At 42.7% G+C, this 16,879-nt stretch overlaps 1 protein-coding gene across 2 annotated transcripts in view; it reads right to left on the bottom strand.

Annotated features, from left to right (window-relative positions):
- Nucleotides 1-16,879, bottom strand: part of ATP2C1 (ATPase secretory pathway Ca2+ transporting 1) — a 96,839-nt gene that overhangs the window by 16,292 nt on the left and 63,668 nt on the right. For both annotated transcript variants that reach the window (XM_038759936.1, XM_038759935.1), the window contains 3 exons: nt 15,401-15,557; nt 11,068-11,238; nt 10,548-10,645 (listed from right to left, as the gene is read on the bottom strand). In XM_038759936.1, the coding sequence (XP_038615864.1) occupies nt 10,548-10,645; nt 11,068-11,238; nt 15,401-15,557 (426 nt within the window). The remainder of the gene's footprint in view (nt 1-10,547; nt 10,646-11,067; nt 11,239-15,400; nt 15,558-16,879) is intronic.

Raw genomic sequence — 16,879 nt, 5'->3', positions numbered from 1 at the left:
TAACGCCAGAGGTTGATTTAAAAAAAAAAAAATTAAGGTCATTACCTAGACTAGAAATTAAAGGGCCCAAAACCAAAGGCCTGAAAAATTTACCCCAAAAATGTTCATTCATAAGCAACAATGGATTAATAAACTATGAAACAGCCTGCCCACAGCATTGATGGTGTACTATTTACAACAATTCCATTAAGTCAGAGAGCAGCCTTGGCAATTCGCTTTTTATCTTTGAACTTCCACTCCCCATTTGAAAAATGGGGATAAAGAGGAGATGTGGACTCGTGAATAAAAGCCAAAGTGGCTCCTGCCTATCAGGAACAGAATCTGATTGCAGCACCTGTGGAAAATATTTCAGGAAAAAGTTGGAATCTGGAAATGAAGTGGGTACCAAAACCACAGTTGAATTTCAGTTTGGAGAAACAGCAGCTACAGCATTTAAAAGAGCAGGAACCAGAGTAGGTGGCAGAGCCTGGAACCATTTTTTCTTGGTAATGGAATCCCGGTGACATCCAGTCACAGAGATGGAAGAGAGGAAAAAGAGGAATGGCAGGATTTGGGAGTGGGGGGAGTAATAGGGAAAAGAGGAAGGAAGAAAGTACAACTACAGAAGGGACCAACAGAAGAGGTGCCCAGAATGAAAGGATTCCCATAAGGTATCAGGAGAAACAGAGGAAAAGATAACCCAAAGAGAGATTGAAAAGAGGACGACACAACCATTTTAAGAACAGTGCTTTGCACATAGTAAGCACTTAATAAATGTCATTATTATTACTATTAAAAGGACAACTCAAATCAGCAGACATTTCAAAGTCAGCAAGTGCCCTATAGGAATTTAATTAAGGGGAGTCAGACTCCAACAAGCTATTTTTTCGCAGCTATTTGGATGCCAGTTATCGTAGTTCTAGAACAGTGCTTGGCACATGGTAAGTGCTTAGTAGATACCATAATTATTATTATTATTCTAGGAGTGGATAAATTCTTTTTTTGGAAGAAATATCTGCATCAAAATGTGAAATCCTGGCTGGAGTGATACAATCAAGTCAGGCAAGGTCAATGGCAGGTCGCATTTTAGAAATGAAACGGATGCCGGAATATATAGTTATATTTCAAATTTGATGATTGTATTACTGATAAGAGTTTATGCAAGTGGCTGAAAAGACCAATGCACCAACAGTCCCCTTCAATAATATGGCCCTTAAAAGATTTTCCTTGAAAATAGCCACTGACCCAGGAACTGGACACATTTGAAGTACAGCCGAGGTAATATATATGTGAAGGGAGAACTGTGCCAAAGGGAAGCTGAGAAATGCCAGCATCTGGGAGCAGGAGCAGGACTCTAACCTTTAATTTGAAGGCAAAAGAGAAGTCAGGTGAAAATACTGTACTAATAACTTTTGTCCAATGATGGATTTTCTTTAAACCGCTCCATAAATCACTCACATTTGTGCCAATTTAAGCAATGTCCTTGGACTGAGTAGAAGCTCAACTGCATTCTTTGCCTGTTCCAGTCTTAACCAGAAATGCCAAACACAACATGACCTGGGTGGAAGGCAAGATGCATCAGGAATGAAGCTGAAAGCTCTAAAAGTACTTTCAAATAGAGTTTGGGAGAGGGAGAGGAAGGAGAAAGTCCAAAGTATGGAAAGGAGGAGTTCAAGTGCCTTGAAGGTAGTGTTAACTTCTTATAGAATCCATTCCTAGAGTATCTAAAGGGTGATTTTAAAAACTAATCGTATTTAGTCAATGCTTTTTTTCATTTTGAACGTAAATTAATTCTAGGCAAATTCATCGAAGATATGATTAGATGGTATCCTACATAAGCAACCCAGCCAATTCTGGGTTCTACAGGGCCTAATGATTTATACTATGGATTACCCATAGTCTCTTCTTCACCTTCCCCTGTGACTGACTGATTAAAAGCTGTCTTCCACCTACACACTGGCCAGAATCTGTCATGCTCCAAGCTCAGAAGAGTAGGTTAAAAAGAGACACAGTGGGAATGAGAAAATTTTGTTACATAATGGGTTTACTATTCAAACTTGTAGCCCAAACTAATTTAACATGTGTTCCCTTCCTTCTTTGCTCACTGATGACCATCTCCCCTGCTACTCTCCAGACCCTTCCCACTTCAGCCCCATTTTCAACTCTATCCTTCCCAGCAGTACCTTAAGAGGAAATCACTTTTCTGCTTTCTATCCCCTCAATCCTTCATTCTATCCATTTGAGAATCCTCAAATTCTATCCCCTCTATCTGTGTTTCTGACCCCCTCCCTTCTCACCTTATCATTCATTCAATCGTATTTATTGAGTGCTTACTGTGTGCAGAGCACTGTGCTAAGCGCTTGGGAAGTACAGGTCGGCAACCTATAGAGACGGTCCCTACCCAACAACGGGCTCACAGTCTAGAAGGGGGAGACAGACAACAAAACATGTAGACAGGTGTCAAAATTGTCAGAACAAATAGAATTAAAGCTTTATGCACATCATTAATGAAATAAATAGAATAGTAAATATCTACAAGTAAAACAGAGTAATAAATCTGTACAAATATATACAAGTGCTGTGGGGAGGAGAAGGAGGTAGGGCAGAGGGGATGGGGAGGAGGAGAGGAAAAAGGGGGCTCAGTGTGGGAAGGCCTCCTGGAGGAGGTGAGCTCTTAGTAGGGCTTTGAAGGGAGGAAGAGAGCTAGCTTGGTGGATGCGTGGAGGGAGGGCATTACAGGCCAGGGGATGGACGTGGGCCGGGGCTCGATGGCAGGACAGGCAAGAACGAGGTACAATGAGGAGATTAGCGGCAGAGGAGCGGAGGGTGCGGGCTGGGCTGGAGAAGGAGAGAAGGGAGGTGAGGTAGGAGAGGGCGAGGGGATGGACAGCCTTGAAGCCGAGAGTGAGGAGTTTTTGCTTGATGCTTAGGTTGACAGGCAGCTACTGGAGATTTTTGAGGAGGGGAGTAACATGCCCAGAACGTTTCTGCACAACGATAATCCTGGCAGCAGAGTTAAGTATAGACTGAAGTGGGGACAGACAGGAGGATGGGAGATCGGAGAGGAGGCTGCTGGAGTAATCCAGTCGGGATAGGATGAGAGATTGAACCAGCAAGGTAGCGGTTTGGATGGAGAGGAAAGGGCGGATCTTGGTAATGTTGTGGAGGTGAGACCTGCAGGTTTGAGTGACAGATTGGATGTGTGGGGAGACAAAATGATTGTCCCCTCCCTGACCACCACCTTCAAACTGCTCACTTTCAAATGGCTCCCTCCCCCACTGCTTTCCAATATACCCATGCATTCCCAACTTAAAAAAGAAAAGAGACTCTCTGACTCTAAAGCACCCTCCAATTATTGCCCTAGCTCCCTCCTACTACTCCTCTCCCAATACATTGTCTCCAATTTTTATGATGCTTTTTAAGCATTTAGTACAGTGCCTAGAGCAAAGTAAATATAAAATAATCTGGTTGGTCAGAGCCCCTGTCCCACATGGGACTCCCATTCTAAATCAGAGAGAGCAGGATTTAATCCCCACTTTACAAGATGGGGTAATTGAGGATGAGAGAAGTGACTTGCCTAAGGCCACAAAGCAGACAAATGACAGAGCTGGAATTTGAACCCAAATATCCTGATTCTCAGGCTTGTGCTCCTTCAGTAGGCCACACTGCTTCCCCTTCCTCTCCTCCAATCCTCTTCTGGACCCCACACAATCTGGATTCCTCCCCTCTCCGCTCCACAGAAACACCCCTTTTTAAAGTCACCAGTGACCACCTTCTGGCCAAATCCAAAGGCCAGATTTGGATTTTGGATTTATTATGGATATTATTTAGTATCCATAATAAATAAATAATAATAATGATGGTATTTGTTAAGTGCTTACTATGTGCCAAGCACTGTTCTAAGCACTGGGGTAGATACAAGGAAACCCTTCCCAACCTATCTAGTGCCTTTGACACTGTGGGCCACCGCCGTCTCCTGGAAACATGGCCCAGTGGAAAATGCGTATCCCTAGGACCTGGGTTCTAATCCTGCCTCTGCCAGTTGACTGCTGTGTGACTTTGAGGAAGTCAATTACCTTCTCTGTGTCTGTGTCCTCATCTGTAAAATAGCGATTCAGTGCTTATCCTTCCTCCTTCTTAGACAGTGAGCCCAATGTGGGATGGGAACTATGTCCCACAGTTAACCCCAGGACTTAGGACAGTGCTTGACACACAGTACGCACTTAAAATACTACTACTACTTGTAGTAATAATAATAATATTAACAATAATAATAATCAATGAACACTATCCAACTTTGGCTTCACCAACACCACCCTCTCCTAGTTCTCTTCCTCTCTGTCTCTGGCTCCTCCTCTGCCTCTCCCCCTCTTAACGGTGGAGGTGTTTCAAGACTCAATTCTGGGTCCCCCCTTTATTCTCCATCTACATGCACTCCCTTGGAGGACTTATGTGCTCCCATGACTTCAGTTACTGTCTCTAAGCAGATGATTCCCCAATCAGCATGGTTCAGTGGAAAAGAGCATGGGATTGGGAGTCAGAGGTCATGGGTTCAAATCCCAGCTGAGCCAGTTGTCAGCTGTGTGACTTTGGGCAAGTCACTTCACTTCTCTGTGCCTCAGTTACTTCATCTGTAAAATGGGGATTAGGACTGTGAGCCCCCCGTGGGACAACCTGATCACACTGTAACCTCCCCAGTGCTTAGAACAGTGCTTTGCACATAGTAAGCACTTAATAAATGCCATTATTATTATTATTATTGTTCTGACCCCTCTCCTTCTCTGCCTTCAGGACATCTCTTGGATGCAGCGTGGCTCAGGGGAAAGAGCCCGGGCTGTGGAGTCAGAGGTCATGGGTTCAAACCCCGGCTCCGCCAATTGTCCGCTGTGTGACTTTGGGCAAGTCACTTCACTTCTCTGTGCCTCAGTTCCCTCATCTGTAAAATGGGGATGAAGACTGTGAGCCCCCCATGGGACAACGCGATCACCTTGTAACCTCCCCAGCACTTAGAACAGTGCTTTGCTCATAGTAAGCGCTTAATAAATTCCATTATTATTTATTATTATTATGTCCCATTGACACCTTACACTTAACACGTCCCAAATAGAACTCATCCTCTCCTAATTCAAAGTCTTTCCTCCCCCGGTAGACAGCACCACTATCCTCCCCGTCATACAGCCCATAACTTTGGCATTACCCTCAACTCATCTCTCATTCAATCCGCACATTCTGTCACAAGATCCTGTCAGTTCTACCTTCACAGCATCTCTAGAACCAGCCCTTTCCTCTCCATTCGTACTGCTTTCACACTGATCCAAGCATTCGTCATATCAAGAGAAGCAGAATGGTCTAGTAGGTAAAGCCAAAGTCAGAAGACCTGGGCCTAATCCCGGTTCTGCCGTTTGTCAGCCGTGTGACCTTGGGTAAGTCACTTAACTTCTCTGTGACTTAGTTATCTCATCTGCAAAATGGGGATTAAGACAGTGAGGACCCAGTCCAGATTCCTCTTGGGCAACCTGATTATTTTGTAACTACCCGAGCACTCAGTAATAATAATAATCATCATCAATTGTATTTATTGAGCGCTTACTGTGTGCAGAGCACTGTACTAAGTGCTTGGGAAGTACAAGTTGGCAACATGAGAGACAGTCCCTACCCAACAGTGGGCTCACGGTCTAAAGGGGGGTGACAGAGAACAAAACCAAACATACTAACAAAATAAAATAAATAGAATAAACACCCCACAGCTTAGTGGCCTGCTTCCAACCCATCCCTAAGTCCTCCCCTCCCCTCTGGCCTCTGCCGGGAAGGAGTCCTGAGAAGCTAGCCAAGGTCCTATATGAAGGCAGTCCATCTTCAACTTTTCTGTGAAGTAGGCACGAAGAAAAATTCTAGACATGTTACAGATGGAGAAACTGGGACCATCCCACCTCCAGTTTATAATAATAATAATAACAATGGTATTTGTTAAGCGCTTACTATGTGCAAAGCACTGGGGGGATACAAGGTGATCAGGTTGTCCCACGTGGGGCTCACAGTCTTAATCCCCATTTTACAGAAATAATGGCATTTGTTAAGTGCTTACTTTGTTCAAGGTACTGTTCTAAGCGCTGGGGAGGATACAAGTGATCAGGTTGTCCCAGGTGGGGTTCACAGTCTTAATCCCCATTTTACAAACGAGGTAACTGAGGCCCAGAGAAGTGAAGTGACTTGCCCCAAGTCATACAGCTGACAAGCGGCGGAGCGGGATTAGAACCCACGACCTCTGGCTCTTTCCACTGAGCCACGCTACAGTTCCTGGCACATAGTAACTGCTTAACAAAGCCATTGGCGGGGGAGAGGGAAGGGGGAGAGAGAAACAAGACTACTGCATCAGCCATCTCACTAACCTCCCTGACGCTTGCTCCTCTTCAGTTCATACTTCACCCCGCTGCCCAGACCATTTTTCTATCAATCAATCAATCGTATTTATTGAGCGCTTACTATGTGCAGAGCACTGTACTAAGCGCTTGGGAAGTACAAATTGGCATCACATAGAGACAGTCCCTACCCAACAGTGGGCTCACAGTCTAAAAGGGGGAGACAGAGAACAGAACCAAACATACCAACAAAATAAAATAAGTATTTTCTATGAAAATACTTTTCTATGAAAATATTTTCTATGAAAATAAAAGTTCAATTCATGTCTTGCCAATCCTCAGACACTTCCAATGTTTGCCCATTCACCTCCGCATCAAACAGAAGCACCTTACCAGGCAGTAAGCTCTCTCCCTATTTTACAAGTGCAACCTCGTCTGCACACTTCACTTCTCTACTGCCAACTTACTAACTATAATAATAATAATAATAATGGTATTTATTAAGCGCTTACTATGTGCAAAGCACTGTTCTAAGCGCTAGGGAGATTACAAGGTGACCAGGTTGTCCCATGGGGGGCTCACAGTCTTAATCCCCATTTTCCAGATGAGGTAACTGAGGCACAGAGAAGTGAAGTGATTCGTGGAAGCAGCGTGGCTCAGTGGAAAGAGCCCGGCCTTTGGAGTCGGAGGTCATGGGTTCAAATCCCGGCTCCACCGCTTGTCAGCTGGGTGACTCTGGGCAAGTCATTTCACTTCTCTGGGCCTCAGTGACCTCATCTGTAAAATGGGGATGAAGACTGTGAGCCCCTTGTAACCTCCCCAGCGCTTTGCGCATAGTAAGCGCTTTATAAATGCCATTATTTCCCCCTTCTAGACTGTGAGCCCACTGTTGGGTAGGGACCGTCTCTATATGTTGCCAACTTGTACTTCCCAAGCGCTTAGTACAGTGCTCTGCACACAGTAAGCACTCAATAAATACGATTGATTGATTGATTGCCCAAAGTCACACAGCTGACAATTCTCGGAGCTGGGATTTGAACGCATGACCTCTGACTCCAAAGCCTGGGCTCTTTCCACTGAGCCACGATTTCATCGATCTTGCCACTGACCTTGCCCACATCCTCCCTCTGGCCTGCGACTCCCTCCCCTTATCCATCCAGCAGATCACCACTCTCGACACCTTCAAAGTCCCCTGAAAAAACACATCTCTTCCCAAGCGCTTAGTACAGTGCTCTGCACACAGTAAACACTCAATAAATACGATTGATTGATTGATTGATCTCTAAAATGCCTTCTCTAAGCCTACATTTCCCCATCTCACTCTCCTTTCTGTATCACCAATGCATTTGGATCTGTATCCCCTCAACACCTCATATTTCCCCCCAACCTTCTAAACAGTTGATATTCCCCCAACCTACGTCAGCCCCACAGCTCTAATGTACAAAGTCATTTCCCCCTCTATGTAATGGATTTTAATATCTGCCTCCCCTTCTATACTGAAAGATCCTTGAGACAGGGATTGTATCCACCAACTCCACAGAGAACAAAGTACTGAGCTCTGCAATCAATAGCATTTAAGCACTTACTTTCATTCATTCAATCATATTTATTGAGTGCTTACTGTGTACACAGCACCTTCTAGACTGTGAGCCCACTGTTGGGTAGGGACTGTCTCTATATGATGCCAACTTGTACTTCCCAAGCGCTTAGTACAGTGCTCTGCACACAGTAAGCGCTCAAATACGATTGATTGATTGATTAAGCGCTTGGGAAGTACAAATCGGCAACATATAGAGATGGCCCCTACCCAACAACAGGCTCACAGTCTAGAAGGGGGAGACAGACAACAACACAAAACAAGTGTGTTGTTACTGTGTGCAAAGCACTCTGCTAAGCCCTTAACAAATACCATCATTATTATTACTACAATACAAAGTAAGCTCTTAACACCACTGATTAACACCCACGATCCACTTCTGCTACTATCAATTGTATTTATTGAGCGCTTACTGTGTGCAGAGCAGTGTACTAAGCGCTTACTAAGTTACTACCTAGGGACAGCGATGTAGAGATTACACAGATTATGTGCCTGTAGGAGAGAAAGAGAAGGAATCACAGGAGAATGAACTGGAATCAACAAAAGGATGGGCAAGAGGAGCAAAGAAAGAAAATTAGAGAGGTGTGACAAAGGGCAAGGACTTGGAAGAATTAAGGAGGGGTGTCAAAGTGGGTGCAAAAATTCTTAAAAAAAATTAATTACCCTAATTTTGCCTTATGGTAATGAGATAGCTTGGTCAGTTAGACAAGTAGTCTTCTGATAATAAATGGAACTTAAGTGTGTAATCAATCTATTCTTGCTAGTTCACAGAAAACAGCCAAAGGTAAATAGAATGGAAAAACGATTTTAGGCATATTCAAAAACTACACAGTGATAGGTTTGCAAGAAAACCAATCGAACAACAAGATTCTAGGTAGTTTAACTGGATCATTAATGGGTCTTGAATAGCATATAGTTATTTTTGTTGCATGCAATGTGTCCAATATGGCTGGGGAAGCCATCATTCTTGACCATCCACTGTAAGAATTAAAGGACCCTTCTCACCTCGGTACACTAACAACTTGGGGTCCTATTACAAACAAAGCTTAATAAAACTTAACTGTGGTGTGCAATCATTGCAATAACATCTTTGGGTGACTGGAGTCGTGGGTCATTAGCCAGGTTAGTTTCAGCAAAGTTACATAAGTCTCAGTCCCTATCCTTGAGGATTCTGTGGTCTAAAAGACGACTAAGATATTTGAGGGCAGGGAGCTTGTCAATTAACTCCACTGCACCCTCCCAGGTGGCTCTGCACAGAATAAGCACACAGATACTACTGAAGAACAAAACGCACGATCACGTATTAACGAAGGAATTTGTGAGTAGTTATAAAACAAGAAAATAGCTGAGTGCTGAGGACCAGGATAGTAGAGTAATTCATTAAAGAATGCCTTACAGAAAAGGTGTTTCAGTACAGCACTGAAGGATGGAGAGAGCCCTCCCCCCATATTACCTCCTTCCCTTCCCCACAGCACCTGTATATATGTATATGTTTGTACATATTTATTACTCTATTTATTTTACTTGCACATATCTATTCTATTTATTTTATTTTGTTAGTATGTTTGGTTTTGTTCTCTGTCTCCCCCTTTTAGACTGTGAGCCCACTGCTGGGTAGGGACTGTCTCTATATGTTGCCAATTTGGACTACCCAAGCGCTTAGTACAGTGCTCTGCACATAGTAAGCGCTCAATAAATACGATTGATGATGATGATGAGAGAGTGAGAGACGGACAAAATCTAGTGAAGGCTAGGGAATAGGGTACTCCTCCAGGGTAGGGAAATAGCATTCACAAGGGGTCAGCAACAACCGACTTCTACTTCCCAGGCACTTAGTACAGTGCTCTGCACACAGTAAGCGCTCAATAAATACGATTGAATGAATGAATGAATGAACACAAGTGAGGGGGATAGGAAGAAGGCTTCTTTGGGGAGAGGGAAAAAGCCCAAGGTGGGAGAAGAGGGCCCAGCTGATGGAGAGCCTTAAAACCTGTTGCTTTTGATTTAAAACACAGAGCAAAAGTTAAGGTGTGTGTGAAGCAGGGGGAGGGGAGAAGGGCAGCAGTGATGAGGTACGCTGTTTGGCATCTTCAAAGAGAATTTGGCAGTTGCACATAAGAGACTGAAGACTGGAGAGGTTGGAAATAGGGTGACAATGTATAAAGGCTGCTATTAACCCAGTTGGGAAGTGACTCAAATTTCTACCAGGAAGTAATAAATAATAATGATGGCATTTATTAAGCGCTTACTATGTGCAAAGCACTGTTCTAAGCGCTGGAGAGGTTACAAAGTGATCAGGTTGTCCCGGTGGGGGGCGGGGGGCTCACAATCTTAATCCCCATTTTACAGAGGAGGTAACTGAGGCCCAGAGAAGTTAAGTAACTGTGAAGTACAGATGCATGAACTAAGGAACAGCAGAATTTAGAGGCAGAGAAGAGTCGATGACTCCAGAAGTTGTCATCTCATAGGACACAGTGATGGCAAAGATGAAACAGAGGAGGTTTAGTAAGGAAGGAGACATTAATTGAATTTGTTTAATCTATTTAAGCAGTAACTTTAATGTTAACAGTACATGATAACCCATTATGTTCAAAGATTTTTGTTAACCCCACCTTTGGTGCTATTTGTGAAAGCTGCTGAACATCCATTGAATCGACTTCTTCTCCTGAGACTGACTGGGAATTTTTGGAATACAACCCCAGGCGACTGGCTGCAGAGAAAATCAAATAAGCAACAGACTACCTCAGATTTCTTAAATGGAATATGGAAAATTAGCTTTTTTAAAAACAAACAAAAACAAAAAAAACACTTTTCACTCCCCACTGCTTTTTAAAATTCACTTATACTCTTTGAAAAAGACCTCCTGTCACAAAAAGTCATTTTGAGACTTTGAAAATAAGGGCAATTAATGAACTACATAAGGAAAATTAGATTTTTAGATCATGTGACTGCCAAATGATTCGCATTGATTTTGTTTTTCCATTAACAGTATGGTTGTTTTTTCAATCCACTTGAAAAAACTCTATGTACACAAGACTGACTCCAAAAGAATAACCTTTAACTATACCCAATACTGTAGAATTATAGTTAAAAGAAAACTTTTTTAAATGCTAGGAAATGATTCTTGGTTACCAATGGCAACTGCGGTCTCTTGTGAATCTCCAGTAATCATTTTTATTGACACTCCTGAGGCAATCAATGTAGTTACAGCTTCTTTCACACCAGTTCTTGGAGGATCAATGATTCCCACCAGGCCCAGAAAGGTCAGCTGTCCAAGTTCGGGTCCAGAAGCCAAAGCAAGAACTTGATGAGAAATGACAACACCCGAAAAAAACAGAAAAAGAAAGTCAAATATGAGACACACGTATTTAGCAGTTAAAAACATTTATAACACTTAAAAGCTGGATATTACATTCCCCCTCTGCCCCTCAAAAAAGAAAATCAGAATATACATTTACTTACTACTTTTAAAAAAAATAAAATTGAATGTTAGAGTATGCATTGAGTTTTTAGTTGAAAAGACCTTGGAAATTGGCTGCTCAATTCAAAAAGAAGAAAATACAAAGAATTTATGAGAATTGTGCAAGACAAGAAGAAGAGTATATAAAATATAAATAAGTAGATCTCTTCATAAAATCTCTATGGAAAGAAGAGAAGCATGCTGCTTACTGAAAGAGATGACAACTTAAATTGGTTTTGACAACAAAGGATGGATACCAAGAAAAATAAAGTGGCCCTTATTGGGTAGGGACTGTCTCTATCTGCTGCCAAATTGCACTTTCCAAGTGTTTAGTACAGTGCTCTGCACACAGTAAGCGCTCAATAAATACGATTGAATGAATGAATGGTGGAAAGAGCACAGGCTTGGGAGTCAGAGGTCATGGGTTCTACTCCCAGCTCCGCCACTTGTCAGCTGTGTGAATTTGGGCAAGTCACTTAACTTCTCTGTGCCTCAGTCCCCTCATCTGTAAAATGGGGATTAAGACTGTGAGCCCCAAGTGGGGCAACCTGAATACCTTAGCCCCCACCCCCAGCGGTTAGAACAGTCTTTGGAAAATCAATCAATCTTATTTATTGAGCGCTTACTGTGTGCAGAGCACTGTACTAAGCGCTTGGGAAGTACAAGTTGGCAACCTATAGAGACAGTCCCTACCCAACAGTGGGCTCACAGTCTAAAAGGCAAATAGTAAGCGCTTAACAAATATTATTATTATTACTATTACAATATCTTGAAGTAAATGTTCTTTGAAAACTTTAACCGAGGCCTTCTGGAAGTTGGGTTTAGTTGTGCCTCAGAACCAGAGACATAGATCCGGCTAGGAGGCATTTCGGGAACTACTGATGGTCTGGTATGGGACCAACCTTGGCTAAGTGAACCTTGGGTTCACTTCTTGGTAGGCTGAGGGGTGTTCAGCTGAGGTTGAGACCACAGTAGCCATTCTGTGGCAGTTTAGAAACTCTAGCAAACCCCTCCAAGTGGATATCTGGGGTTGGGACGAGACACTTTATTCCTTTCAGTAGATAGAGGTGTATATGAGTCAGAGGTGTTTCAATCCCTCGGGCAGGTCCCAAGGACCTCCAACATAGTAGTTCCTGACATTTTCTAGCACCAAGTTTCAAGGGACTGAGAATATCTAACTTGGAAATCACCTTTAGAAAAAAAAAAACCCACTAATCCTTTACTCTTGTGTGACAAATTATACTTTTCTAGAAGTGATAATAGTAGTCATAATAGTATTTATTAAACACTCACTGGTGGCAAAGTGCAGTTCTAAGCACTGGGAAATACACACATCAATCAATCGTATTTGAGCACTTACTGTGTGCAGAGCACTGTACTAAGCGCTGGGGAAGTACAAGTTGGCAACATATAGAGACGGTCCCTACCCAACAGTGAGCTCACAGTCTAGAGGTAGATGTCTAGAGACACGCATGAGACAGATGTGGCCTCTGGTCCCCAAAGGGCTCACAATTTAAGGAGAAGAGGATGAGGGAAGGTAGGAGGAGGAAGTTGGTGACAGGCAAAAGGAAAGATAAAACAAAAATATAAAAGACAGGGATGATGACTATTTTGTCAAACAGCAGGATTTTAGAGTCCTTGCAGCACAGGTCTTCAGTGACGTAAGTCAGTCACTACAGTGGCCTTCCCAAAGGTCTAAAAGCGAATAAGGTTCTACAGTTATGGAGATAGAATGGCTCCACTTTAATTTGCCAGGGTTAAAGACTTACTCACTGGCTTCTGGAGAGACTATTCTAGAACAGCTGAAGACAGCAGATAATAATAATTATGGTATTAAGCGCTTAGCTTTGACAGAGGAACTTCCAAGGAGTCACTCATAAAACCTTCCCCACGAGATCTCATTTCATTCCTTTCCTCCTAGATTTAAAGCCCCTGATCCGTTTCTTTTAAAAATGAGAAAACCAATTCTGTCTTGGGAGGGAACAGAAAAAACATGAGCATCCACAAAAGATGTGGACCTGAGTGAAAGAGGAAAGAAAACGGCTCACCAATGACTACGATCCTGTGATGATTCTATAGGGAGCACTTATTGGCTCTTTCTACCAAATAGCTATGACAGGCATTTCTATCAATAATTGACATCCTTATAAAAGTTCACTTCTGCATTCATCTTCATTAATTAAAGGTACCAGAGTTCGCATAGCATGGCATTATTCTCGATGGATTTACAATCACAGTATTACAAGTTTTAAATTAGCAATTCACAAATTGAATGTTGTAGAAAGTATGGAGTCAGAACCGCAGGCAACAAGGCTCCAGACAAAGATTTAGGGCTACAACCCTACACCGTTAATGGAGACAAAGAACGGGGGAGAACTGTAAATGGAAGAGGACATAAAACTTGAGGTAGTCTGGGAGAACCGTGAGGGGACAACACACAGAGGCAATAGCAGCCAACCAGCTAAAATTGGCAGGTGGAGTTGATTTGACTTTCAGACTCAGTTTCTCTCTAATAAGACCACCAAGGTCTAAGCAGCCCCTTAAGGGCCGGGATCATGCTGTATCGTACTCTCTCAATTGCTTAGTACAGTGCTCTGTACACAGAAATCACTCAATAAACATGATTGATTATAACCCAAAGGGAAGCTCCAAATGAGTTTTCAGCTACAATAATCTTAGACTTTGGGAAGGACCCTGGTCTCTTCAAGCTGAACAGGAGGGGTAATCCTTCTACTCATGATGTGAGATTCAACAGGAGGTGGGAATTACAGCACAGAACACTGGGCTTGGCATATAGTAAGCACTTAATGATTATGTCAATTAATCATACTGCACACCTACTGTGTGCAGAGCACTATACTACGCTTGGGTGAGTACAATGTTACAGAACAAACATATTCTCTGTTCGCATTATTAGAGCAATGACGGCTCACTGATGTGTTTATGTTGTGAGTGCTGAGATTTTATTTGGGGACTTGGAGGGAAGCAGGTTATAATTCCAAGCATTTCTGGTTTTTCACTACATTTAATAGATTCATCAGCAACTTCAGACGTGCTCCTAAAACTTAATAGGTGTCCTTAGTGCGTAGATGGAAAAATGTTCTCAGCTGGGCCTGACAAGCATAAAATGAACTGAATATACTTACTCCTCACATTCGAGAAACGAGCAAAGCATGCAAGCTAATACAAATCCACGCACTAGCACTTTAACCGGCTTGAATGATGGATGAGCTTTTACCGGCCACAAAGACTCTGGGATGCAGAATCTGCGCAAAGGAACTGATTCATCGTGTTAGTGGTTTGTGAAGCTCCACTTACATTCTCTCACCCTTGCTGGGACACTGGGTGCAAAGTAGGTGGGCAGAGGCATGGCACGCCGAGGAGCGCATGCAATCATTTTACAAAACATAAAAGCTGGTCTGTGCCATCCTGCCTTGGGAAGCCCAAGAGATTAACTACTTTCTAATCAGAAAATACGTCAGTGGGGAGTGGAAGGGACCCCACCTCACCCCACATTCATCCTCTCATCATACAAGAGACTGCAGCATAATGCCCTCCTGGTCTATAAATTCTCCTACCCAGAGACGTTTTTTGTTGTTATTTCAATATACATGTAGTCACCAGAAAGAGTGCAGGCAGAGGAGACACAGGCAACACATCAACCGCGTCGGTTCTACCAGCCCTTCCCATCGCCCTGGTCTTAGTCTTCCTAGCAAAAACTTCCTTTCAATAAAAGTTTTGGCACCAACTGCATTCCAGTTACGAGGGACAAATGATAGTGGATGACAGAGTTGTAGGCTCTGTGAAGAATACTGTGTTTTATGTTTTATTATAAATCGTTTCATCGTGGTGCCAGTTGACTAGCTAGAAAAAATTAAACGTCCTGTTTACGTTTCCGAGAAGTGTTTCTACTGAACAACTCCAGCAGGGAATTTAGCACTCCCTCTGTACGTGGAAAAACACTCTCTTCAGCCCTCTCAGGGCACTTCACTGAAGTGGCATTACCTCTAAGTCCCGCAGAGCCCATGCCGACCTTCTCTTGCTGATACATATCTCTCTGCTGTTGAGTAAGTGCCAAGGTCTGGCCTTTGCTGCTGTAGGTGGTACAGTATCTAATCACGTGTTCGTAAGCACCCTTCATGAAACAAATTTCTGGTTTGTCCTGAGAATGAAAAAAGCATGAGAAATCAAAGTTGGATTTCAGCCAGAATGCCTACGGCAACCCAGGTGAGGCACAAGCTTTTGCATCAGAAGGTGGGTGGAAAGCTAATTCTCTGCTATGACCTGGTCATTTTAGTTTATCTAATCCACATGGCACGATATTCAGGCACTCCATCTGCTGTCTCCACTGAAATGGAGGCACTTTATTACTCCAGTAGTAAAAAAGTAATTCCAGTCAAAGGCCAAAATCATAAATGCTCTAGTGACCTGAAATCCTAGACCTCACAGACCTCATGGATTGTGCTGGAAAGAGCCTAGAAATACTGTGAGTTTCAACCCTTAACCTCAGCAGCATTTAAGATGGGCTGAATCACTTGGGTTCTTGTAAATCTTATAAGAAAGGATATATTGCTGGGGGGGGGCGAAATCACAAACAAGTTCTGCCTCACTGAGAACCAAACATTCTTCCTTTCTACAGCAACAGGAAGAACTGGAAGGCTGAAGAAAAAGAATGTAAAAAACTAATAATAATCAGTGAAGCTTTCCCATTATTCTGAATCACTGGGTGGTGCTTTTTAAACTATCACAGTGAAACAGGCTTTCCATTAGGGTCAGATATGTCTACATCTTGCTCAACAATTGGGTCAAGAGAAGTCAGCTGAAAATTACAGAAGTTTGATGAGATTTCTGAAAGTAAGCCTCAAAAGCACCAACTTCATATAGTAGATTTTAAGATAACAGGCATTTTTCAGTTTTTGTTTTAGCTTCCCACGAGTTTATAATATTCCTTTGAAACCGGACATTGAAGCCAGTTTCTTACTCAACAGTTTCTTGAGGTTTTTCAAAAATTCTGTTTTTCTGCTGCCTTTCCCCCCCACCCCCCCCACCCCCGTTAAAAATGGAAGGATGTTTAGAATTTGGGGGGTTGCATGACAAAGGAAGGGGGAGCAGGAAATAGTACAAATTTTCCAATGTGTGGATGAGAGAAAGAACTGGAAAAAAGCAGGTGGTAAAGAAGAGATATGTTCTCCCTACCTCAAAGAGATGCTCAAGGACAAAATAACAACTAATGTGGAAATGTATCGGAATGACAAAATAACGCTATATAAATTCAAGTTATTTGTTCCTCCCCCCCACACACACACACTCACACTCTCTTCAGTGATTAAAAAGACCATACAGAGAAATGTACATATCAGTTTACCACATGGGAGAGGGCATGGGAATAAGAATTCATTACTGGTAATTTTACTGGGATGACAGTAATCAACCAACATTATTTATTGATTGTGCAGAGCACTGTTGTAGGCACTTGGGAGAGTA

This window comes from Tachyglossus aculeatus, chromosome 2 (assembly GCF_015852505.1).
Source record: "Tachyglossus aculeatus isolate mTacAcu1 chromosome 2, mTacAcu1.pri, whole genome shotgun sequence".
Classification (NCBI taxonomy): domain Eukaryota; kingdom Metazoa; phylum Chordata; class Mammalia; order Monotremata; family Tachyglossidae; genus Tachyglossus; species Tachyglossus aculeatus.
Note: the sequence above shows the minus strand (reverse complement) of the source record. Positions and strands in the feature narration are given on the sequence as shown.